The following is a 24038-nucleotide window of genomic DNA, read 5'->3' as shown; positions in this document are numbered from 1 at the left end:
ATGATGGATGGATGATAGATGGGTGGATGGATGGATGGATGGATGTTGGATGGATTGATGGATGGATGGATAGATGGATGATAGATGGATGGATAGATGGATGATAGATGGATGATGGATGGATGGATGGATGGATGGATGGATGGATGATGGATGATGGATAGATAGATAGATAGATAGATAGATAGATAGATGGATGGATGGATGGATGGATGGATGGATGGATGGATGGATGGATATTTTATTAATCCAGAAGGAATTTCAAGTGTTCAGCAGCTTACATAAAACAAAAATAACAAAAAGACAGGCAGGTTACTAACATGAACATTAAAGGTTAGTATATACTCTGAAAAACTTGCTCTACAATACTATAAAAACACTTCTAATTTTAAAATCTGTAGAAATACTAAATGTATTAAAATTCAATATACAGTATTTACACATTTCAAGACAGCATGATTTAAAGTGGATTTAAAGTGAATTCAAGTGACTTTGGCAGGTAGTAGGAAAAAGGACATGTGACACCCACCACCATCTTTAGCATTATGGGATAGATTTCTATTCAATGTGGCGTCCAAGCAGACTCTCTCTGACTTGGAGAAACTATGAAATGTACCTCAGATGGACACCGGCAGATCCTTGCATAATAGTGGAGGTGGAAAGTATGGTAAAGGCCTTAGACGTGTGAGCTAGTAGTAAACACAACACTGTATCCGAGTGTACGTGAATAATGAGCACAAAATGCTGCAGTTTGAGATGGAAATAACAGAACTTTTAATTCATGCAAATGCTATAGTTTGGCAGCAATATCTCTTTGTTGGTGCAGCCAGCAGATCACTTAGCACACAGTATTGTCTCAAATTAAAATGTTTTTCTAGCTCAATTAACTTGCACTTATTGTAATGTCTAATTCATAAAATACACATGTACTGCTTGGTCAGATATGTACATTTGGACACTCCAGCAGATTGCAGCAGATTAAGGCTCGTGGTTTTGGAATAAAATGTTCAACAAGAGTCTACATATTTTTTGGCCATGTAATACCTTTATTCTGCCCCATACAGTAAGCCTTCTCGTATGTCGTGCACCCCTGTCATGCATTTTTTCCTTTATTCATTCTGCAACCATGGTTTGACCTCCTGAACTCTGTGTAACATCGTTTATCTTCCCGCTCTGCTCTGCCAGATTCCCTCTGCAACCTGGACATCCCCATCATTGACATGGAACTGGATGGTATTTTTGACTTGCCCCACATCTCCCCCTTCAGGAACTCGGTGGCGCTGCTCGAGTCGACCGGCGGCCGGGCGGATTCGGAGGAAGAGTCTGAGAGCACAGTGCTATGACGCCGCTGAGTTCCCCTCCCCTTTTATTAAACGAAACACGACGCTAACCGCTGCACCGTCACTCATCGACCTTCTCACCTCTCCGGCTGGATCGCCTCCAGATCTCCTCGTCACGCCTCGCCCGCCCAAACTGATCCGGAGGAGGCCGATGTGTAAAAACAAGCGCTTCTATACAGTAAAATAACAAAAAAACAACAAAAAAAGCCCCACAGCGAACACACACACACGAGGTGTCAGCGACAACGTTAAGGGACTTTTGATCAAAAACGCGGTTTGACATTTTACATTAGCTGGATTCTGTTCTTTCTTTTTTCTTTTTTAAACCCTCCTGTTGTCCTCATTTACGAGCACCAAAAAATATTGTTTCCTTGTCTGAAAAAAGTCCAAACAGTCAGCAAAAAATTCCCCAGATTTCTGAAAATTAGCAAAACCTTCAGGAAGAAAATTCCAAGAATTCCTTAAAAGTTTCCCTTAAATGTTTTATTTAAAAACAAACAAACCAAAAAAAAAATTTGGCAAGAAAATTCTTGGAAATATTTTTTAAAAATGAGTAAAAATCTTCAAAAAAAATCCTAAAAATATCTACAGTGATTCCATATATATCAGTAAAATTTCTGTTTTCTTTAAAAACATTCACATAAAAATCAACCAAAATCCAGTGAATTTCACAGAATTTTGTTTAAATTTTTTTTGTGAATGTTCTTAAAAAACATTTTTTCCTCCAAAAAATGTTCAAAAATTTCCCAAAAGTGTTGAAAATGTGGACATCAGAAGTTTCACTGTGAACTTTTTGGGTTTTTTTTCACATTTTCAAACTTTAAATTTGCAAAACTTCAGGAAGAAAATTCCAATAATTCCTTAAAAGTTTACCTTAAAAGTTTTATTTAAAAAAAAAAAATCCCCCAAAAATGAGTAAAAATCTTCCAAAAAATCCTAAAAATATCTAGTGATTACATATATATCAGTAAAACTTAGAATATTTTCTTTAAGAACATTTTTTTTGTGAATGTTCTTAAGAAACATTTTTAGCATTTCTTTTTTTCCACCAAAAAATGTTTAAAGATTTCACAAAAATGTTGAAAATGTAGACATCAGAAGTGAAAATCAATTTTTTTCCCCACATTTTCAAATGGGTCAATTTTGACCCGCAGGACAACACGAGGGTTAATGTATTGTAAGTTTTTTGTTTCTTTCTGTTTGCCTTATTTGATTCACTTGCAATATTGCCTTTAAGGTCACGCATGAGGCTGGAAACAGGCTGCTGGGAGGAATGAGTGCTCTTCACTGCTGCTGCTGCTGCTGCTGCTTCTGATGAGTGGATTTTTTTGTAGAAGAACAAACACCACAGTACTGTACATCTGTCCCGGTTTCTTCTTTCTCTTTCCCCTCCTTCATCCCTCAGGGGTTGAAACGCCTCGCTCTGGCACGTGGTGGCAAAAAACAAAGCCCTGGATTTCTGTCCCGCCTGAGCGTTCACTGTGAGTGTGCCAGTATGTCGTTTTTGGAAAGTGTGTGTGCGTGTGTGTGTGTTTCGCCAGTGCGTGACGTGTTAATCGATGTGGTAATTGTGCTATATGATGTTGCACTGTTGGTGTCGTGGAGCAAAAACAAAAAAAACAAAAACAGGAATGCATGTTTTAGACATTTTAGGAAAAATAACTACGAGGTAGCAAAGAGGTTTAAACGCCCAGTCACACCTTCCTCTATATTTACAGTCAGGATATCAGTCACTGGATATTTATTGTTTATACTGTACATTTTTCAGAGTATAAGATATGATTAACATTATAAATCAGATCATATTTTGTGTCCACGGGAGAGCTGTAAAGATCATTTCCGCTACAGCTGAGGCTATAATATATATGAGATCCATACTACAGTTTATGAGAAGATGAAGAATGAAAAACTCCACGTGATTCCTCATATTTAGATATTTTTGGCAGCAAGCAAAGCGACGTGGGATTTTTCATTTTTCTTTAGCTAGGAGTAACTTCAGCTTGAAGAATGTGGAGAGAAAGATGATAATGTAGAGGTTTGGTCATATGAAGGTTGGAGTGTCAAACCACTGTGTTAAAAATTAAATTTACTGAAGTCCATCCACAGAGTAGCAACAGGAGCTCTGATTGGCCAGCTGTCATAAGAGTCTAGCCAATCAGAGTACTTAAAGTTGGACTTTTAAAGGTTCAATGTGGAGGTTTTTTATAAACAATTTTATTCGCTCTTTAACCCTCCTGTTGTCCTCATTTCATGGGCAACAAAAAATGTTTCCTTGTCTGAAAAAAATCCAAAAATTCAGCAAAAAAATTCCCCAAATTTCTGCAAAACTTTCAGGAAGAAAATTCCAAAAATTCCTTTAAAATTTCCCTTAAAAGTTTTATTTTTATTTTATTTTTTTAAAAATATCCTCAAATTTGGCAAGAAAATTCTTGTAAATATTTTCAAAAAATGAGTAAGAATCTTTCAAAAAATCCTAAAAATATCTAAAGCAATTACATATATATCAGTAAAACTTCTAATATTTTCTTTAAGAACAAAAAATCGATTGATTTTTTTGTGAATGTTCTGAAAGAAACATTTTTAATATTTCCTTTTTTCCACCAAAAAATGTTCAAAGATTTCCCACAAATGTTGAAAATGTGCACATCAGAAGTTTCACTGTGAAAATATATTTTTTCCACATTTTCAAACTTTAAAACGGGTCAATTTTGACACGAGGGTTAAAAAAAAAAGTCTAATTCACATTTTCTTAGCAACATTACAGAAATTTGTGTCAGTTTGAAAATAGGGCTCCTGTGTGTCACTGAGGTCTTAAAAAAACATTTTTTACGCATTTCCTTTGTTATAATTCATTGGATAAGCAAATTTTATAGTAGTTTCAATTTAAATGCGTTGTTTTACATCAAAGTATTTAAGTATAGCTACTGGGTTTCTCCTTTTTCAGGCTCATTGCTGCTTTTCATCACTACTGCCAACAGTTCAAGGTGACGATATAGAAACAGAAATGCAGAGCTTGTAGTGCTATCAGTGAAAAACTTCAAAGGTTATGTTTAGACTCATGAGTAGAAGGATTTGGGAGGAAAATTGGAACATCAATAATTTTTTAAAATGTATAATAAAGACAATTTTTGTGAATTAATAGAACTATGAATAGTTTTTTAATACTCTACCGTTCAAAAGTTTGGGGTAACTTAGAAATGTCCTTATTTTTGACAGAAAAGCAGTTTTTTTCAATGAAGATAACATTAAATGAATGATAAATCCAGTCTAGACATTGTTAATGTGGTAAATGACTATTGTAGCTGGAAACGACTGATTTTTAATGGAATATCTCCATAGAGGTACAGAGGAACATTTCCAGCAACCATCACTCCTGTGTTCTAATGCTACATTGTGTTAGCTAATGGTGTTGAAAGGCTCATTGATGTTTAGAAAACCTTTGTGCAATTATGTTAGCACATGGATAAAAGTGGGAATTTTCATGGAAAACATGGAATTGTCTGGATGAACCCAAACTTTTGAATGGTGGTGTATATATTTATTTAATTTTAATTTATTTTTTTAACTTAAGACCTGCTGCACTTTCACTCTCCTTTTTGCTCTGTTTTTGGTCTCCACCCCAATCTAGCTTTTCAACTGCCAAATGCTCTGTATCAGTAAAGTTTTCGACCATAAAATCCAAACAATGAGCTGAAAGACGCTAAAACCTTAAATATGCTAGCAAAAAAAATAGGAAGAACAGCTGATTTCAGTTTCAAAATGTATAATCTACATGCTAATGTAATGTTTTTTAATAACTGACCGATTGTCATATAACTCCGCTGCGTTCCTTGGCAGAGTTATATGACGATCGGCATACGTTTGTCTGTCTGTCTGTCTGTGCACAACATTACTCAAAAACAGACCAACAGATTTGGATGAAATTTTCAGGGAAGGTCAGAAATGACACAAGGACCAAGTGATTAGATTTTGGCAGTGATGCAGCTTATAGTCTGGATCCACGGATTTATTAAAAATTTCTGTAGCATTGCTAGATAGCAGCACGGTGTCACTGTAACCGTGACTACAGACTTATCAGGACTTATTCGTCGGAAATCATACCACTGATCAGCCTTGGCGGAGTACTGAGCTCTCTGAGAGCTTTTCTTGTTATTGATTTGTTAATTTTTTTGAACAAACGTACTGTACATTAAGTAAATCTCTATTTTATCCCTAGTTTATCCCTCACACAAGGAGTTTATGTGGAGCTGAAGGAAAAATCTCCCCAATTAAGGCAGAAAAAGCCTCCCATTGCAGGGTTTCATTCATAAATTATTGCAGATAAAATGTAAAATAATATAAAACTCTGTATTTACTGCAGTGGCAAACTCCAGGCTCCATATGTGACAACCTCGTACAAACATGTTGGGAATCATCACCTCGCAAACCGCTCTGAGGTGTTTTAACATCCATCCCATCATATCACACAACAAAGACAGCAAACAGCTCTGACTCACTCCCAGAAAAAAAAGGTGCTATTTTGTCATAAATAAGCCCACTTTTTTCTGACAGTGCACTTTCATTTCCAGCCACCTCCTCCACCTTAGAGTTTATAGGAAACCCTGTATGACGATGCTGATATTTTTGGTCTACATTAGTGAACCAGAGGCAAGTGCAAAGATATGTGTATATGTGTTTATTTTGATGAGAGTATTTATACAGATATATTTCTGAATGCTTTTTACTGGGTGTGAGGAGTTTGTGCTCCGCATGAATCTCGTCTGAGGATTTTTAAAAAGTATTCAAACACGGGACCAGAACTTCCCTGCTGCTGCATCGAAAAAAAAATTAAACCTTTTCAGGTTCGGTTTTAGGAGGAAACTTGAAAATCGGTTCAACCGGTGGTTTGCGTATGACAGCAGCAGTTTGTTATTTGCCTTGCGGTGGGTTTTGTCGTGACCTATCCAGATTTGGACGACTTTTCCTTTTGGTCCTGATAACATCCACTACACATGGCCTCAAAGTCGCTGTGTTGCTCGACCATCATGTTCCTTTAAAGTGCTCACAGGACTTCTGTAAATACTCAAGCATCTGTACATATCTGTTCTGTATATACCGACAGGGGACAAATCCATATATATATATAAATATATATATATATATATATATATATATATAGATAGATATATACAAATACTGTATTGAAAACTATAAATGATGACATTATAACATTATACTGTACATATAATATTATAATGTTGCTGGTTCTAGCACAATAAATGCCACATTCACACAGAATGACATCACTTTACATGGAAAAAAACTCAACGGGCTCCAGGTTACATCTAGTTTGCAGATTTTCTAAATGAAAACAGCTCATGGTGTTTGTGTTGCAGAGTTCCTGACTTCACAGTTAACCACTTGAACCCTGATTTTAGCTTTACAGTCAGAAAAAAACACTGCAGATCCTCCTTCCAACACATCAGTGCAGCTACGTGATGCTACACGACATTTATTTTAAGGAAAAGTCAAGATGTCTTGTGTTTTGTTTTTTTTTACGTTTTCTGGCATATTTGATATTTCTGAAAATGTGAATATGTGTTGTTTAGGATTTGAAATAGTTTTCTGTGGGTTCGCACAACGTTTGGCCTGAAAACTTGGAATTGTAGCGATGGATGGATAGTAGGATCCAGCAGGGTTTAAGGGGTTAAAGGAGACTCTGCGTGGAAACTAAAAAACTCCGTCACTGTTTTTTAACTATTAGACGGCAGATAATAAACCTCCTCAGTTGGACAGCAAAGTTCTCAATGGTTCTAGACAGATATTAGATAAAAGATTTCAGAAAAATGTTGTTTTAAAGTTTGGTCAAACTGGAAATATTGAAGGTTTGCTCTGTATTTATTGATTATTTTGCAGATTATTTAATCTAAAATACTATAAAAAAGCCCAAATTTATGTTATCAAATGACTTGTTTTGTCTGGCTAACACTAAAAACTGAAAGAAGTATCGCATTTACTATCGTGACATTGAATAAAAACCCAATAAATTTCCACCACGATGAGACTGAAACAAGAAAATATTTCTCATTTTTAAATTAAAATGATTTAATAATTGACAAATTAATAATCAAAACAGCTGCTAGTGAATTTTTTTTGTCAGTGAAACAGTTGTTTAATCTGATAAATACAGCACGAATTTGACATTTTTATTGAATATTTAGAGTCAAACAGCTTGATGGTGATAGAAAGTAGTTTTTTATGACATTACTGTTGCAGCTGAGGTGGATCTCTGTCCTGTCTTTGTCTGGATTATCTCTGTTCCTCTGTGCTGCTCTTCGTTTTGTGCTAGAAGGTTTCAGATCGAGGTTCGTACGTGCAGAATATATCGACTTTATTAACCCTGTCGAGCGGACACGGATTCCAGGGGCAGTTTCCGGTCATTTTCCAACCCCCTGAGCACTAAAATCTGAAGGCCTTTTCTTTTTTTACATGATTAGGTGGAATGTACCGATGCTAGTTCACCTCATAGATCCTGATAAAGGCGGATAGTGAGTGTGTGAGTGGGTGTGTGTGTGTGTGTGTGTGTGTGTTGTGGACATAGTCTAAGAGGGTGGAGGGGTGTTAAATACGAAGTGTTTCGGGGGAGGTGGGGTTGGTTGTCCTGTGTGAAAGTCAGCAGCATGCTTTTTAACCATGCCTATGAAATACGTCTCATCTCTGGTCCTATATAAATGTGCTTGTATTTATTTTTTATAAGTGAATAGATCGACCTTCGCAACAGAAGAAAAATTCAGTGCTGCCCTTGAACCTTTTTTTTTTCAGTCAAACTCTCCATCAGTTCTGCCAAGACTTTGTTTAAATCCTTCCTGATTTCCTGTTTGTCTCCACCGCATACGTTTTATCTATAGCAAATAAGAAAAAGCACATCAAAGCAGAGACCATCGTCTGTTTGTGGACAGGAAACTGCGCTTTCAGAGGACTAAAATCTGCTGAAGAATTCCCGTGAATTTACACTGAAATCGTAGGAGAAATGCTAGAAAAGCGTACAGGTGTGTTTTTACCTGTGCGGTCTGAAGATTACACTGTGGTGCATGCAGCCATTGCAGCCATCTCATCTTTTTTTTGTTGCTGTTTTGGCTTAAGTTCCAAGTAAACGGGGGCCAAAATAAAAAAGGGAAAACAAAAAGTGATCAAGGAATCTTTTTGGATTTAAAAGTTCTTTGTGTCAAACTGTAGTGATGCTGTGGACTCTTCAAAAGTTTGGAGTGAAGAGGAAATGCCTTTTTCTTGGACATGCTATCTCTCGGTCACCAAGTGGAACACAGTGTAAGATTAAAAAAAAAGTTTAAAATAATCCTCATCCGAATGTTGAAACTATTAAAAATGTTTTTGTATTACTGGGATGTTTTGTGTGTTTCCTATCGATGATAAAGGGCGTGCAACGGAAAGATGCATGATGGGAACGAATAAGTGAAAAAAATGGAAGGAAAACTTTAAAAAGTGCCGCAGAATATTAATTCTACTCTGTTAGGAAGCTTTCAGTCACGGCCAAGGTTCTCTGGTGAAGGCCTCATTCTGCAAATGGAGGTGAATCAAAAGTAATGATGAGAACTCCTGTCAACAACATCAGCATGCACTGATCTCAGTCAATACAGGCTGTGATTCATGCAAAAAGAGAGAAAATGTTGATGTTAAAGCAAAACAAAACAAAAAAAGATAGATTATGCAAATTCATCCAGATAATGGAGGTATACGGAATGTGTTTGTGGAGCTAACAGCAGTGAAAAATGACATTTCACCCTCTGAACTTGTGCGTTTTTGTCACATTTTTAGTCACTGTGGGTTCATTTTTTACTGCAACATAAAATCCTGTACTTCTGTGGAAACAGAACAACCATTACTGAAATGTTATAATGCTATAAAGCCTTAAAAAAAAAAAAACAGCATTTTTCCGATCGCTCACAGGTGATACCAATATTAGTAACACCTGTGGGCACCATAGAAGAAAATATCTGGGTCATTCCAGAATTGGAGGACATTTGGGCTTTAAGATGTTTGAAAAACTAACCTTCTCTTTTCCAGTTTTCTGCTCCATATTGATCAATAATAGGTAACAAACTATCAAAGGCTTGATTAAAAAAAAAGACAGAAAACGACAAAAACAAGACACAAAATGATAAAAACGAGACAGAAAACGACAAAAACAAGACAAAAAATGACAGAAAATACAGAAAATGACAGAAACAAGACACAAAACGACAAAAACACACAAAATGACAGAAAAAAGACACAAAATGACAAAAACGAGACAAAACAACAAAAACAAGACACAAAACGACAGAAGCAAGACAAAAAATGACAAACATGACGGAAAACGACAAAAACGACTGTCATTTTGTGTCTCATTTTTGTAATGTTTTGTCTTGTTTTGGTTGTTTTTTCTCTTTTTTTGTCTGACTTTTGTCGTTTTGATCATGAAGTAAAATACTATATTGTTCAGATCCAGATAGCTGAGACTAAATGTTGTGTTCCTTTGTAGACACTCTGTGATCTGGAAGTTGTAATGTGGAAATGATAAACTGAGGCTGAATGTTGTTGGAATTTAACTTATTTTTCTTAATAAATTTCAGGTTGTTCATGATGTTTAGTAAAAAGATAATTCCTTAAATGTGAACATTTTTGCACTAAATCAGAGGAAAAAGGGTGGAGTTGTTATTTATAGGTTATGATGCTGTGATCTTCCTGGTGCGACCCACTTCAGCTCAGATGTGGCCTCTGAACTAAATGAGTTTGACCCCTGCCCTAACCAGTCGAGGCAGACGGCTGTTCTCCTGAACCTGGGAATTTATTTCTTCCAGCTGTTGCCTAGAGCTGCTTAACAGGAATAACTGATTTTCTCTCTAATATCATATTGTAAGATCTTCACCTCATAATGTGAAGAACCCTGACATTACTTACATCGTGAACTGGCACTTAAAGCATAAGTGAATTGTACTGAACAGCAGTTCTAAAAGAAGAACGGCTCGTTAACCTCAGTCTAAAGTGTTCACTGTGTGGAAGCCATAAATGTCAACACCAAAATTTTAATACTTGAAATTCAAAATTTTTTACCAAGAAAGTCTGCCATAAAATCACAGGACAACAAACATCTGTATAAAATTCTTCCTCCATCTAGTAGCTGTTGAGGTTTTCCAGTCTGAATTCCCCACAGACCTCACTGTCACTACCAGAAATAATCCCCATGTGAACTGCTGACGGTGTGTTCTATGGATTATCTGTAACTAGATGTTGCTGCTGGGTTTTTTCTGTGCTCTGAGCAACACTAACAAATAGACAGTTATTTCAACGCCTGGACAGATGACACCAAAATCATACGTCTGACTAAACGCCACTAAAACAGAGAAGCCATTTCAATGAACTGACCTTTTATCCAGAGAGTTAAACATTGGGGAGGAAGTTTCGTGGATTGACTTGTCCTGTTAATCGAGAAAAACACAGAGATACGTGAATGCATGCAGCTCTCTTATCAACAATCTATGATCAATTCCTGAATGACTATCTTAGAGTAAACAGTCGAGAGGAAGTGCCTCTTACCAAACTCGATGTTGACGTTTAGCGGCGAGTCGTACAGCTGTAGGTATTCCTGTGGACTCTGGAGTTCGTCTCGACACAAAAGACTGTCCAGAACCTTCAGAGGGACGATGAGCTCCGGAGTTTCATCCAGCGCTGACCCAGGAAGAGCCTTAAAACACGATCAGATGGCGAAAATCTGAGCCATGAAGTACTTAGAGCAACGGTGTCAAACTCATCTTAGTTCAGAGGCCAAATTCAGCCCAATCTCATCTCCAGTGACCAGTAAAATCACAGCATAATAACCTATAAATAACCACATTTCCTTTGTTTTACTGCAAAAATGTTCACATTTAAGGAATTATCTTTTTACAAAACATTATGAACAACCTGAAATTTCTTAAAAAAAATAAGTTCAATTTCAACAACATTCAGCCTCAGTTTATCATTTCCACATTACAACTTCCAGATCACAGAGTGTCTACAAAGGAACACAACATTTAGTCACAGTTATCTGGATCAGAGTGATATAGTATTTTACTTTATGATCAAAACTACAAAAAATTAGACAAAAAAAGACAAAAAACAACCAAAACAAGACAAAAAATTACAAAAATGAGATACAAAATGGAAAAAAACGAGACAAACGACACAAAACAAAACAAAACGACAAAAAATTAGACAAAAAAGTTATAAAGTGACGAAAAAATTATTGACAAAAACAAGACAAAAAAATTACACAAACGTGACCAAAAATGACACAAAACAGCAAAAAAGTAGACAGACAACACAAACGAGACAAAAAAACACAAAATGACACAAACAATCCACAAAACAACAAATAAAGCAGATCACAAAATGACAAAAATAAGATAAAAAACCAACTGAGACAAAAAGGAAACATAAAATGACAAAAATATGAAACAAAATGACAAAAAAAGACAAAAACACAAAATATTACAAAAATGAGACACAAAATGACAAAAGAACAATGAGCAATCTAGTATTTTACTTTATGATAAAAATAATTTGTCATGGTCTAGAAATTATTTTAAATTTATAGTTTTACACTTTGACTCTTTACAAAGTCGTCCCACGGGCCGATTTGGACCCTCTGGCGGGCCGGTTTTGGCTCACGGGCCGCATGTTTGACACCCCTCACTTAGAGCAACAATTTCGTAAAATAATAAAGACTCACCCTCTTGGTTATTTCGAGGTGTTGACTCAGCTTCTGCAGCGCTGACAGGACGCTGCAGACCAGAGTTTCCATGTTTCCTTCGTCTTCTTCAAGTCCTTTAGAGTCTCCAGCGATTAGACCTGCATCCAGCACCTTCAGTCAAACAATCAAACCGTTCTCATTCATCCAGATGATGTTCCAGAACAAATACACGCAGACAGGTGATAACTTCAAGTAAAAACCTGAGGAAATGAGAGGAGAAACCGGGCGATGCTTCTAACCGTAGTATTTAAACTTATGATACAGATGAAAAGTAAAGACGAACCTTGTAGCTCCACTGCTGGAACAGCCTGTTCTCAGGGTTATGGACCATGAACACGATCTTTGCTTCCATCAAGGCACTGAAAAGGGACGTGAGAACAATGATTATGGGATTATTATGGCCTGGGACCTGGAGGAGCCGTCGATGGTCACTGAAAACATCCAGCAGCAGCACTGATGAAACATTCAAAGCTGCAGCTGCAAACTGAAGCCATTTAAAGATTAATTCATACGAGTGTAGAGTCTTTTTTAGCCGAGCAAGCTGAGGGACTCTAGGGATGGAAATGTCGGTCGCTCTGTCAGCCGGTCCACCGCTCTGGTTCGGATCTGGATGGATTCATGTTAAACTTTGATGAGTTTTCCTTCAACACCACAATGAGGTTTGTGGCTGGAAGGTTTGCTGTTAATGTTTCACAGCAGGAATTTTTGGTTGCACCTGTGAATGTGCATCTAGCGCCATCATCTGGTTAGAATTTACATTTGTACAGTGGTTTGGTTTCTGAAGAAGTAACTGAAAAACAGATGCTAAACACGCTACAGATGCTTAGCATGACTGCTCACTAAAAAAGTTTTCATTTATTATTATTTTGGGTTATTTTTATGCTTTTATTTGATGGAGAGCAAATAAAATCAAGGTAATCTCGATTATTTCTCAGGGGCAACTTATCCTACAGTCAGCAGAACACAAAAAAGAACCACAGAGGTAAAATTAGACTGTTCTCTGAAAACCACACAGTAGACAAAATACTTGATGATGAAATTTAAAAAAATAAACCAAAAAAATAAATCACACAATACTGTTTCAAAGGATAATGCCACAAGTTGTGGAATCTCCTGTTAATTTAACCATGAACTTTGGCCTTTTTTGTTTATTTATTGATTCATTTTTAATATTTTTAAAGCAATTTTAATACAAACCTTTTTTTTTTTAACTGCATTCTGGTGAATATTTATGCAACAATATAATAATTTTTTGTATCACTCTATGGTGGCTATGTACAGGAACACACAAATGTCGGGACTAGGTGACAGATTATAATTGGTTATAATACATTTAAACTCTCAAACATTCTGCATTGCTGTCAAATATACACATATAGCTCAGTAGATCAAATTTTTGCATGTATTTCATGGGAAGGAGTGGAAAAGAGGAACATGTCAAATCTCTGAAAATGATCCAGTAAACACACATTATCCTGAGCTGTTGTCACATTTACTGAATCTGAAGTGACTTAAAGCAACCGTGTGATTATATTTGTTTGCTCAGTGGGCGGTTTGAGATGAGATTCTGAACAGGAATTGTGCATTGTGGATAATTCATGTATAATTCAAGAAAAAGTGATTACCAGTCTGGCTGTTGCTGCATGACTGTCAGGTCTCTCAGAACAGAAATCAGAATATCTCTGGATGACTGCAAGAAACACACACACATAAAACTGTAAGAAGACGATTTCACAAACAAACTTCAATCATAAACGGGTTTTTTAAAAAATCTATTTTGCAGAACAACTCACTTCGATGATGTGCAGCAGGCAGGACGGGTAGATCAGCAGCAGGCCTGTGATGTGATCCCACATGTACCGTTTGTTCAGCTGAAAGTTCAGATTCTCATAATGAGCTGTGTGGAAACAAACAACAAAAGAGTCTATCAGTCTGTTAGGACAGTCTGACAACATGAAAGCCCACTTCTGCTGTAAACACACAGTTCCAGCCTTTCCAGGGGCTTTTATGGCGGATTTCTATTCAAATCTTTGTCAGAAAGAAGCTCTTAGAAGGAAATGCTGCAGACCCATTCACACACACACAGAGGTGTGAAAGCTGTAAAAGCACCGAAACAATAGAAACAAGACAGACTTTCAGTGGTCAGACAGCAACTGCAGCAAAATGTGTTCAGCAAGAGTAAACTGATGTTTCTCTGTGTATTTAAATACACTCTCATAATTTCAACTTATTCTGATTTGATTTCAAAGTGAAAATGTGGACTTCCTGTCTCATACTTTCACCTTGCTTTCTTATAATTATGATTAAAATGTTGATGTACTGGCTCATAGGTTTGGCCCATTGTCTCATAATGTTTAATTTTATGTGAAATTTTTTGATGTTTTGTCTCAGAATTTTGACTATTTTGTAGTTTTGAGATAAAAGTCAGAAAATTGACTTGTCTCTTTATTTTAATGAACTTTTAATGTAATTTTGATTTGAATATGAAAATTTTTGATGCACTGATTCATGATTTCAACCCAAAAAGAAAATGTTGATGTTGTATCTCACAATTTTGACATGATATCTCATCATTTGTATTCAAAAGGGAAATTTCTCCCTAATACAGAATTCTGACCTGATTTTTGGCCTTATTTTGAAAAGTTAGAAATGTGTTCAACAAGAGTAAATCGATGTTTCTCTGTGTATTCTATTCTACTCTCGTACTATCTCACATTTTTTGATTTGTCAGTGAAAATTTGGATGTGTATTTCATAATTTTGACGTACATACGTCAAAATTTCAACTTGTAAGAAAACATTTGGATTTACCATCTCATACTTTTACATAATTTGATTCGGATGCTAAAATGTTAACGTTCATAATCTTGACTAACAATACAAATATTGATGTTTTATCTCACAATTCTGACTTTACGTCCCATAATTTTTATTTGAAGGGAAATTTTATTTCATAATTTTAACTTAGTATGGTATATTTTTGACTCACTATTTCATCATATATATTTCTAAGTGAAAATGTTGGCTTATTTTTAAGAGTTGAAAGTATATTTAACAAGATTAAACTGATGTGTCTTTCATTTCACTGTATATTTATACTTCTATAGAAGCCTTTAGAGCTATAAATGGACTCTATCGAACAGAATATCATCAGTGTTCATTTCCCCTGAAGGAACACTGGATTAAATTACTATCAGGTGATTAGTCCATCAGTCTGTGGAGCTATAGGGTAATTGCTGGCTGACCTCCCAGTTCTGTCCTATCAGCAGCATCGTGGGGGAGCCGAGCAATCACTATCAGCCGCTGTAGCACGATCTTCTGTGGAGACAAAGAAGAAGAGTCTGAAAAGCCTGCAGAGTGATGACAGCAGAATGTGCGTTGTCCTGCAGGGAGGCAAATTTATACACACATGCACGAAGGGAGGAATCAATATCAGGTGCACGTTTAGAATTTACAGTTCAATATCTACACCACGAGTTGTTTGACATGTGTGTTCCTTTTGTTTTCCTACATCTTGCAGAAACAAGCCAGGAAAACAACATTTTTGCTCAACGAAACCTTCCGTCCATCTAAAATGAAACACAAACCCCATCTTCCTCCCGATCCTTCCTCTGTGCCATTAACTGGTGAAATAAACTAGTCCCAGTTTCCTCCTCTTTCTTCTCCTCAGCTTTCAATAGACCCATTTTCTCCATCTCACTTTCTCCATCCAGCTCAAGCTCCGGCTGAGGGGAGTCTGAGCACCTTCAGTGTTTATAAAAGCGTATATCCTAGAAACCTATTGTTCTCCAGATTCTATAAAACTAAACCAGCTGCACTCTGGTGAGACTACAAACACAAATGATACACCCAGCGGCCAATACCAGGCCAGGACAGCCTTGTATTTCAGGTAATGAAGGCCGGTAGGAGGAGGAACCATAGATCTGGGGGTTACAGAGGACACTGCATTCAAATAATAAACTGCATTTGCCAGCTATGGTTCCTGAATAAAGCAATTTTATGTGCTTAGAGGCTGAATGCAAGAGAAAATATTGAAGTTGTCCTTTGGTTTAGAGTGAAAAAAATTGCATTATAGACTGAAAATTCAATTTATGCCTCAGACTGGCTATTTTAGCCTCCTACACATTCAGTATATGTATTTTTTTTAAAAAACATATTATGTCTGGGATGGGGAATTTTCTGTGAGGACTGATTTCATTAACCTATAGAATACACATAATGTTCAATTATGAAGACAGGGATTTCTGTATGAGTGGAAAAACAATTTTCTGTCATGAAAAACACATAGTTGAGACACTTTAGCATGCTATTTTTTAGCATAATTAAGTTTTTAGCTGTTGTGAAATGTTCCTGTTTCAATGTAATATATTGTATTTGACAAACCGTCTACATATTTATGCTGTGTGTGTTTTAGGGCCTTATTTTATCTCATTTTATTCCGTCATTTGTGGAAGACTCACATACTCAGGAGTTGTTACACCACCGTTAGTTAGCCAGTTAGTTAGCCAGCTAAGCTAAGTTTATGAGTGTAGCCTTCTAGCTGAGTCATGCGCAGCACCAACCTCTCTCATTCTGCCGTAAACCACATCAAACATTGTGACTGAGTCTCTGTGTTTCCAGGATTTTAACGAAACTCCTAGAAAGTCCTGTGAAAAGCTCATGGCTGGAGATGTTTGGCGTCTCCGCTCCGTGTCGGTTACCACGGCAACACGTCTCACCAACGTCTGACGTCACCACGTTCATACGGTCAATTGTGTTCAGTATTTTTGCTCTATTTTTAAACAAAGTTTATTTTAATATGTATAAATTTAAAAACATTTAAGAAATAACTTCGTAACATGTTCAAGATATATTTAGTCTAAATGAAATAAATGAAAAGGTCAAAATTATTAGTTAGAACTTGCTACTTTTTGAAAAACATTGCATCATTTTATTTTTTCTAATGAAAATCACTAAAACTTTATCTTGATAAACCACAGCGTCGCCTGTGAAAGTGAAAATTTTGACTTTTTAGCTCACTATTGTGACATGCTATTTCATAATTTCTAGTTTTAAGCGTAAATTTAACTCATTATTCCACTATTTTGATTTGTAGGTAAGAATCTGGGTGTTTTTATCTTTTTAGATTGGCATATGAAAAAAGAAAATCATGTACTCTGATGATTTTTGACTTATTGTTGTATAATTTTGACATATCATTTTATCATTTGTGTTTGTCAGTGAACACGTGGACTTACTGTCTCATGATTTCAATTTGTATATGCAGATTTAGACTCATAATTTTGACTTTTAAAGTCACAGTTTTGATGTGTAAGTAAAAACTGGAATGCTTTATTTCACAATGTGTACTTATTATCTCTTTATTTTTTGTTCATAATGAGTAACTTGCTGTGAAATAACTTTGATTTTCATAATTTATAGTTGTGCTTTTTTAAACTTATTTTCTCATAATTTTGTTTTAGTATCATTTTCATTTTTGTAAGTGAAAAGACTGACTTTTCACCCTATAATGCTGAGTTATTGTCAACTTAATTTTTATTTGTAAATGACTTTTTTAAAAAAATCTCATTATTTCGATTTCTTATCCCATAATTTTGCTTTTAAAGCCAAAACGTATTTGTTTTTATCCAAGTATTTTGACTTGCTATCTCATAATTTTTATTTTCCAAGTAAAAATAAGATTTAATAGCCCATGAGTGTGACTTACAAGCTGCAGAGATGCTTTTAGGCTACTCCCAGCATCAGTAGCCTTAAATCTGGTGTTGCTAAACGCTGTTCTGGCTGATTGCCGGCAGGTGATGCTGAATGAACATTAACTGCGTCTGATGCGCATCATGTGCGCAGCAGTGAAGCCCCTGAACACAAAAACACATTGAAAATCCACCCGAAAACACAATTTTATTTGTTTTTTATTACATTTTACTTGCTCTTATATTTCATATTACCTCTATAACTGATAATAAATATAATTAGTTGGTGTTCTCGTTTCAGAATCGGTTAAATATATATATATATATTTTGACATTTTTTCAAGTTGGTTTTCTCATTTCCCGCTGATACTGTGCATATTTTTTTTAAATTTCTTTTTCTAATTTTGCAGTCATTAGAAGCAACTCTCCGCTCTCTTGCTCCCGTGTAATTATTTCCTCATTAAGTTGTTAAATTAAAGCTGATCTGTGCGCCGACCCACATCCATTTTCCGGGTGTATTTCCCTTTAAATCCCCGCTGAGAGCAGCTCGGATCAGCAGAGGAGACTCTCGGCCTCCGCAGCAGCATGTCAGCGATAAACATCAGCGTCTGAGGCGATGTTCAGGTACAGCGCCCTTTATTTCTTATTCCTGTTGCCTTTATTAGGACACCGGTAGAATTAAAAGCCCGTAAACAGCCTGTCGGAGCTCACCTGCTCGGCGTTTGTTCGGTTTCTTTGCACACCCAGTTTGACAGCTGAGCTCAGCATCATGTCTGTTTTACAGTCGCCAATCTGGGTGTCATTTAGTCCGTTTTTTTATGTTTTAATTCTAAACCGATTGTTAAATTTGAAGTATTTTTTTTATTTAAACATCGTCTCTTGTTGGTAGATTTCCAGTGTCACCTCCCTCCAGGCGATGATTGTGATGCTTTCTGGAGATTATCACATGATCTGTGCTCAACAGGGTCATTTTTCCAAGTATGGAATCAAGATCAATACATCTAAATGATATTATATTACAATATAGTCTTGTAACCTCTTCAAACCTTCCTGAATTTACACCTATATATATTTTAACCCACCTTTTTAGACCATAAAAAGCGTTCTTTTATTTAAAATATTAATCATAAGAGGCACACCAGGTCTGCTAAATGATGCTTTTCCTCTGCTGTAATAGCATTTGAGTTTCCCCTCCAGGCTGTGGGTGGTTGAACATAATATGAGGTTGAATTATTCAGGGAACCACAGGAGGAATTTTTGTGCTGTAGAGGAGCAGGTTAATCAGATTTCAGTTTGACTGGGAAAAATCCAGTTCAGTTCAGTGCAGTTTCTCTTACATATTCGCTCCAATTCACAGGAAATTTCATGTCTAAGTACTCCATATAATAAGAACTTTAAAAATATATATACAGACAAACCCAATAAATCCAAAATCTCCTGGCAAAAGGGGAAATCTGTCACTTTTTATATCTGCACTGTGCAAAAAAATCATGCAAAAAAATAAATACTGAAAATAAGTTTAAAAATAGTGTATTACTCTAATGTTAAAAAGCTGTAAAAATAATGAAAATACCTGAAAATGGCTTTAAAATATTGATATTTTTGGCAGATTAAAATGCAGTTAAACACATTTCAATTTTTTAATATCTGTAAAGCAACAATTTTTTGGCCCATTTAAATATAGTAAAAACAAATGTGTAATTTTACAAATATTGTAAACGAATTAATTAACATTTAAAAAAAAAAAATAATCATTTATTTTTATTTGGACATTATTTGCAGTTTTTTCTTGTTTTTTGTTGTCGTTTATACAGTAAATACATAAATTAATTCTCTTTGCAGTGATTTTACTTGTTATCTGTAATTTCTATTCAAAAAAGGCAATAAAATCAGTAAAGTAACAGTTAATTGTTCAAATATTACACTTAAAAATGTCTCTTTTTTTACTATGCGGCCAGAATATCATCTGTAGTTACTGAATTTAACTGCATAATGTATTAATATGTTAATTTATCTTCTTAAAATAGCAAACTATTCCTTAAAATCACACACCAGATGCTGTTTGAGTTGTAAAATTGGTTGTTTAAAGAAATTATTCGTTGAAAATCCAATATTTTACCTGTTAGCAATGTCGTTTGTTGTTTTTTTATTTATTAGAAAAGACATCATGAGCAAAATAATCAGTCAACACCATGGCTGAACATTTCCAGTCTTGAACCTGCAGCGCACCAATGACAAAAAACACAGATTTGCTCCTTTTCAGCACCAATTTACAATGGAAAACCCAAAACACAAATGCCAGGTAGCAATTTAAAATATAATATAATACATATGGATCTAATTCCACAGTAGATTTTGTGGTTGGTTGAGATAACAATCACTTAAAAGGACACTGTGCTGAAGAAAATGGATCCAGTAATTTTGAAACTGTGCCAATGCAACAGATGAAACAACATCTGATGCTACTTTTAAAGGAATAGTTGTCATTTTATGAGACAAAGCTGGACTTTAATGTCTGTTCTCCAAAAACTAAAACCAGATCTAGCAGGAGGTTAACTCTGCTTAGAATAAAGCCTGGAAATAGAGGAAAATATCTCACCTTTAAAGCTCACAAATTACTAAATTTCACAGTTAAATGCTAAATCTGGGTAGCATAACCCCTCATAGTATTGTGGGCAGAAGTGAAAGTGACAAATTTCCACTTTCCTACCCTCATTTATCCTCCTGTGTCCCACCTGAGATCTACACCTGTGTCTGTAGCCCAGTTTCTCCATCTGCTCCTCCTCACAGCTAGTCTGGTGTTTGGAGCTTTAACTTCACTCCACTTATGTGACAAATGAGGCTCTTCTGTTGCCTCCTTTTAAAAATCAGAAGTTTAATTTTAGCGTGTAGGCAGATCACATGCTATAAGAGAAAGCTGGTGCTGCATTTTTACCACAAATGCAGAATTATATAACATCAGTGGGCTCTTATTTAGGCCACTCAAAGACGTATTTAATCATAGAAAAGACCATTAGTCAAACTGGAGCTGTGGTTTTGTTTGCGTGAGCTCTTGTTTTGGAGTCTTTAGAGGTGTGAATGCTCTGAAGCTGTGCAGCGTAGCGTCCTCCTCTGGGTTTTTGAGACTCTGAAGGAAGAGCTTTTGATGATTAATTCCCAGCCGTGGTTTAAATCATCGACTTGTAAGTCTGGTTTCTACTTGATGTTGTATCTGCCGCCTTGTTATGGCTTGAGAGAGATTTCTGGCTCAGACGGAAGCCCATGAGAAGAAATAAGGAGGTTTTTCCTGTGCCGTGATTCACTTCAGAAGGTTAATGATTAGTTGCTTTGTCTAATAAACTTGACTCTTATCTGCCTTTTTGTTTTGATCACTCTTCCTTTGTAGATTTGTTTGCCATGGAGATGGATATGATACCGAAATTCTCCTCAAAAGACGAGGAAATTGACTTCTGGAAGGCTCTTTCCCTCAAGTACAAGAAAGGGTATGTAGCTGACACATAGCAACATTAGCATTTAGCCTTTTGGTAGCATTTACATAAAGGACGAAGCTGGTATTGTTCTGTATTTTCACACTTAGTCAACAAATTACACAAATTCAGCTGGAAACAGAAGTTTACATACATTTGTAAAGACCCCGTATATCATGGCAGCCTTGGGTTTCCAATGACTTCTGTAACTCTGAATTTTCTAAGATCAGCAGCAGACTTTAGTGGCGCTTTAAGGTTCTGCTCCTAGAGAAGAACTTCCTTCTTCCTGGATCCTCTCAGCTCATGTTGATGTAAACCACTGTGGACACTGACAGCTGTGTTCCAGCAGCTTTCAATTCATTCAGACCTGTTTTTTGGTGATTCTTGGTTGACTCTTGACCATCCTGAGCAATTGTCTCTCAGCAGCAGGTGACAGTTTGTGTTTACTTCCTGATTATGGCAGTAACACAGCTGGACCATGAACTTTAGATTTACAAATAGATCATTTTGGGATCTGAAATTGCTTTGAAATGGCTCCAAGACTCGTTCAAGTCGATGATTTACTTTTTCAGATTTTGGCTGAGCTCCTCAGTCTTTCCCAATGTAGTGTTTGTGGCTGAGTCTAATCAGTGTATCAAATGGACCCTATTTGAATTGACTCAGAGGAGTCATCAGCTGTAGTCTACTGTAATCACTCGCAAGAAGTTAAGAGGTCATGTCACCAATATTTTGTGACCTTTAAATACCATATTTGTTGACCAAAGGAAAAAAAATGAGTAAAATCAGCCTTACCATTTAATTATAGGAGTTTTCTGTGCCTTCCCTAAATACATCAGTGGTGTAAACAGAGCTTCAGCTGCAGATAATATTACTGAGACGGTGTCTTGTTTTTGTAGCTACATGGTCTGTCCACATACTTTTGTGTCCTTTTTGTGGTCTGATGCTGTTTTGTTCTGGTCCCTTTTGCAATTCAATTAGAAGGCTTCAGTGTGCAGCACAATGATGTTTTAGACAATAGTGTGAGCCAACAGATTGTTTTGTCCTTCCCTGCTTCGACATAACAACACAACCCTGTGTACAAAACAGAGAAGGTTTGAGATCAACATCAGCAACACCAAACTGGAAGTCAAGGACCCGTTTAAAGTTTGAAAATGTGGGGAAAAAATATATTTTCACAGTGAAACTTCTGATGTCCACATTTTCAGCATTTTTGGGAAATCTTTGAACATTTTTTGGTGGAAAAAAAGAAATGTTAAAAATGTTTTTTAAGAACATTCACAAAAAAATCAACCAAAATCCAGCGAATTTTGCTGGATTTTGGTTGATTTTTATGTGAATGTTCTTAAAGAAAATAATAGAAATTTTGCTGATGTAAAGAATTTTGTTGCCAAATTTGGGGGATTTTTTTAAAATAAAACTTTTAAGTGAAATTTTTAAGGAATTATTGGAATTTTCTTCCTGAAGGTTTTGCAAATTTTCAGAAATTTGGGAAATTTTTTTGCTGAATTTTTTAAAAATTTTTTTTCAGACAAGGAAACAATATTTTTTGGTGCCCATAAATGAGGACAACAGGAGGATTAAGTCAACATTATGCAATAAAGAGAAAAATATTATTTTTTATTTCCTCACATGTTAACATTTCAAAATTATGACAGAAAACATCAAAATTCAGATTTAAAGTTAAATAAAATTCCATGTAATGAGTTAAAAAGAGAGTTTAAATGTTCTGGAGGAAAGACTGAAACCAGAAGAATGGATGTAAAGTTCTGGATCATGATATTATATACAAAAAAACATGTCAACTTTATGAAGATGCACGGCTAAATGGTCTTCTCCGCAGCTTATATACATTCAGAGGCCTCCCTTTGTGTTGAACAATGGTGGGAAGAAAACAGTTTTAAACGGTCTCAAACATGCAAATTTATGCAGTGTATTTGCCTGATCTTCATGGGGTCAGAGCAGATAATAAGGTGCATAATGGAGCATCAGAAAGACAGCCAGCAACATGAAAATACACGTTATAAAATGCAAAACGCTGCACATCTACGGCTGCAGAACCGTGTCAAACAAGACGTCATCATATGAAGCTCCAGTGCAGCAATATTCAACACCACTGCCTTAAAATATGACAAAACAGAAACTAATGAAAGAATAATGTTGATAAATTCAGCTCAGATACTGATAATATTTCAGCTTCATCTTGTGTTAAGCCTTGAAGAAACACAAGTTCATGGGTCACATTCAACCAGTCATGACTCATTTAAACTATCAGGTTTAAATATTAATATTATAGTAATAACATTACTTGGTGAAGCTACTTTAGAACTTTTATTTTTTTTGTAATTATGCTTTCCTTTCATTTCAAAAACACATTCCCAGCACCCCCAGTGTAAATGACACCAACATGTAAACATTTAAAACTGACTTTAGAGAAACACTAGAGCATAATGTAATGTTTAACCCTCTGTAACCCAAGTAGTTTCTGGGCGTTTTCTGCTCCCGTCTCATTTTTCCTCACTGTGGCCTCATTTTTTTCAGCAGTATAAAATCCTGCCCCTCTGTGGAAACAGACCAACCATGACTAGAAGTAGAAAGAACTCAAAAATGTCTTCTTTTCGGTATAATAAAGCTATACAACCTTAAATCCTAAAAATGTTAGAGCAAAAATAGATTTATTTATTTTACAAAAAATTAGAAAGTCTGGAATCAATGTGTTTAACACTTTCCAAGTGCCCACAGGTGTTGAAAATACTAAAAAAAAAAAAAAAAAAAAA

At 35.8% G+C, this 24038-nt stretch overlaps 3 protein-coding genes across 10 annotated transcripts in view; 2 read left to right on the top strand and 1 right to left on the bottom strand.

Annotated features, from left to right (window-relative positions):
• Nucleotides 1–8716, top strand: part of LOC111586470 (rho GTPase-activating protein 44-like) — a 135289-nt gene extending 126573 nt beyond the window's left edge. For 6 of the 7 annotated variants that reach the window (XM_055004484.1, XM_055004488.1, XM_055004483.1 and 3 more), the window contains one exon: nucleotides 1186–8716. In XM_055004484.1, coding sequence (XP_054860459.1) covers nucleotides 1186–1343 — 158 coding nt within the window. In that variant the 3' untranslated portion in view covers nucleotides 1344–8716. The remainder of the gene's footprint in view (nucleotides 1–1185) is intronic. The other variant, XM_055004486.1, reaches the window with a different exon arrangement.
• LOC111563028 (testis-expressed protein 47) lies at nucleotides 2538–22167 on the bottom strand. 2 transcript variants are annotated; one of them, XM_055004524.1, is made up of 9 exons: nucleotides 22057–22167; nucleotides 15353–15425; nucleotides 13902–14005; nucleotides 13734–13798; nucleotides 12392–12467; nucleotides 12088–12219; nucleotides 10914–11061; nucleotides 10743–10795; nucleotides 2538–8894 (listed from the first exon to the last, which is right to left on the bottom strand). In XM_055004524.1, the coding sequence occupies exons 1-8, from the start codon at nucleotides 22057–22059 to the stop codon at nucleotides 10758–10760; spliced, it is 639 nt and encodes a 212-aa protein (XP_054860499.1). In that variant the 5' UTR covers nucleotides 22060–22167; the 3' UTR covers nucleotides 2538–8894; nucleotides 10743–10757. The 2 variants fall into 2 exon arrangements, with proteins under 2 accessions (XP_054860499.1, XP_023117671.2); XM_023261903.3 differs by lacking the exon at nucleotides 22057–22167 and adding an exon at nucleotides 16670–16804.
• The window catches only part of ndel1a (nudE neurodevelopment protein 1-like 1a), a 28646-nt gene continuing 22916 nt past the window's right edge, over nucleotides 18309–24038 (top strand). The window contains 2 exon segments of the mRNA XM_055004522.1: nucleotides 18309–18421; nucleotides 21183–21279. Coding sequence (XP_054860497.1) covers nucleotides 21194–21279 — 86 coding nt within the window. The 5' untranslated portion in view covers nucleotides 18309–18421; nucleotides 21183–21193.

The sequence above is a fragment of the Amphiprion ocellaris genome, chromosome 18, assembly GCF_022539595.1.
Source record: "Amphiprion ocellaris isolate individual 3 ecotype Okinawa chromosome 18, ASM2253959v1, whole genome shotgun sequence".
Lineage (NCBI taxonomy): Eukaryota > Metazoa > Chordata > Actinopteri > Pomacentridae > Amphiprion > Amphiprion ocellaris.
Note: the sequence above shows the minus strand (reverse complement) of the source record. Positions and strands in the feature narration are given on the sequence as shown.

Bases quoted from the DNA above. Each gene is read 5' to 3' on its own strand.
- LOC111563028 (XM_023261903.3), bottom strand. From the start codon at position 16,768: ATGAGCTTTTCACAGGACTTTCTAGGAGTTTCGTTAAAATCCTGGAAA. The intron at 12,468-13,733 runs GTAATCACTTTT...GTCCCTTTTCAG, and splicing joins ATGCAGCAACAGCCAGACTG to TGCCTTGATGGAAGCAAAGA. The intron at 12,220-12,391 runs GTTCGTCTTTAC...GTTTGACTGAAG, and splicing joins TCCAGCAGTGGAGCTACAAG to GTGCTGGATGCAGGTCTAAT.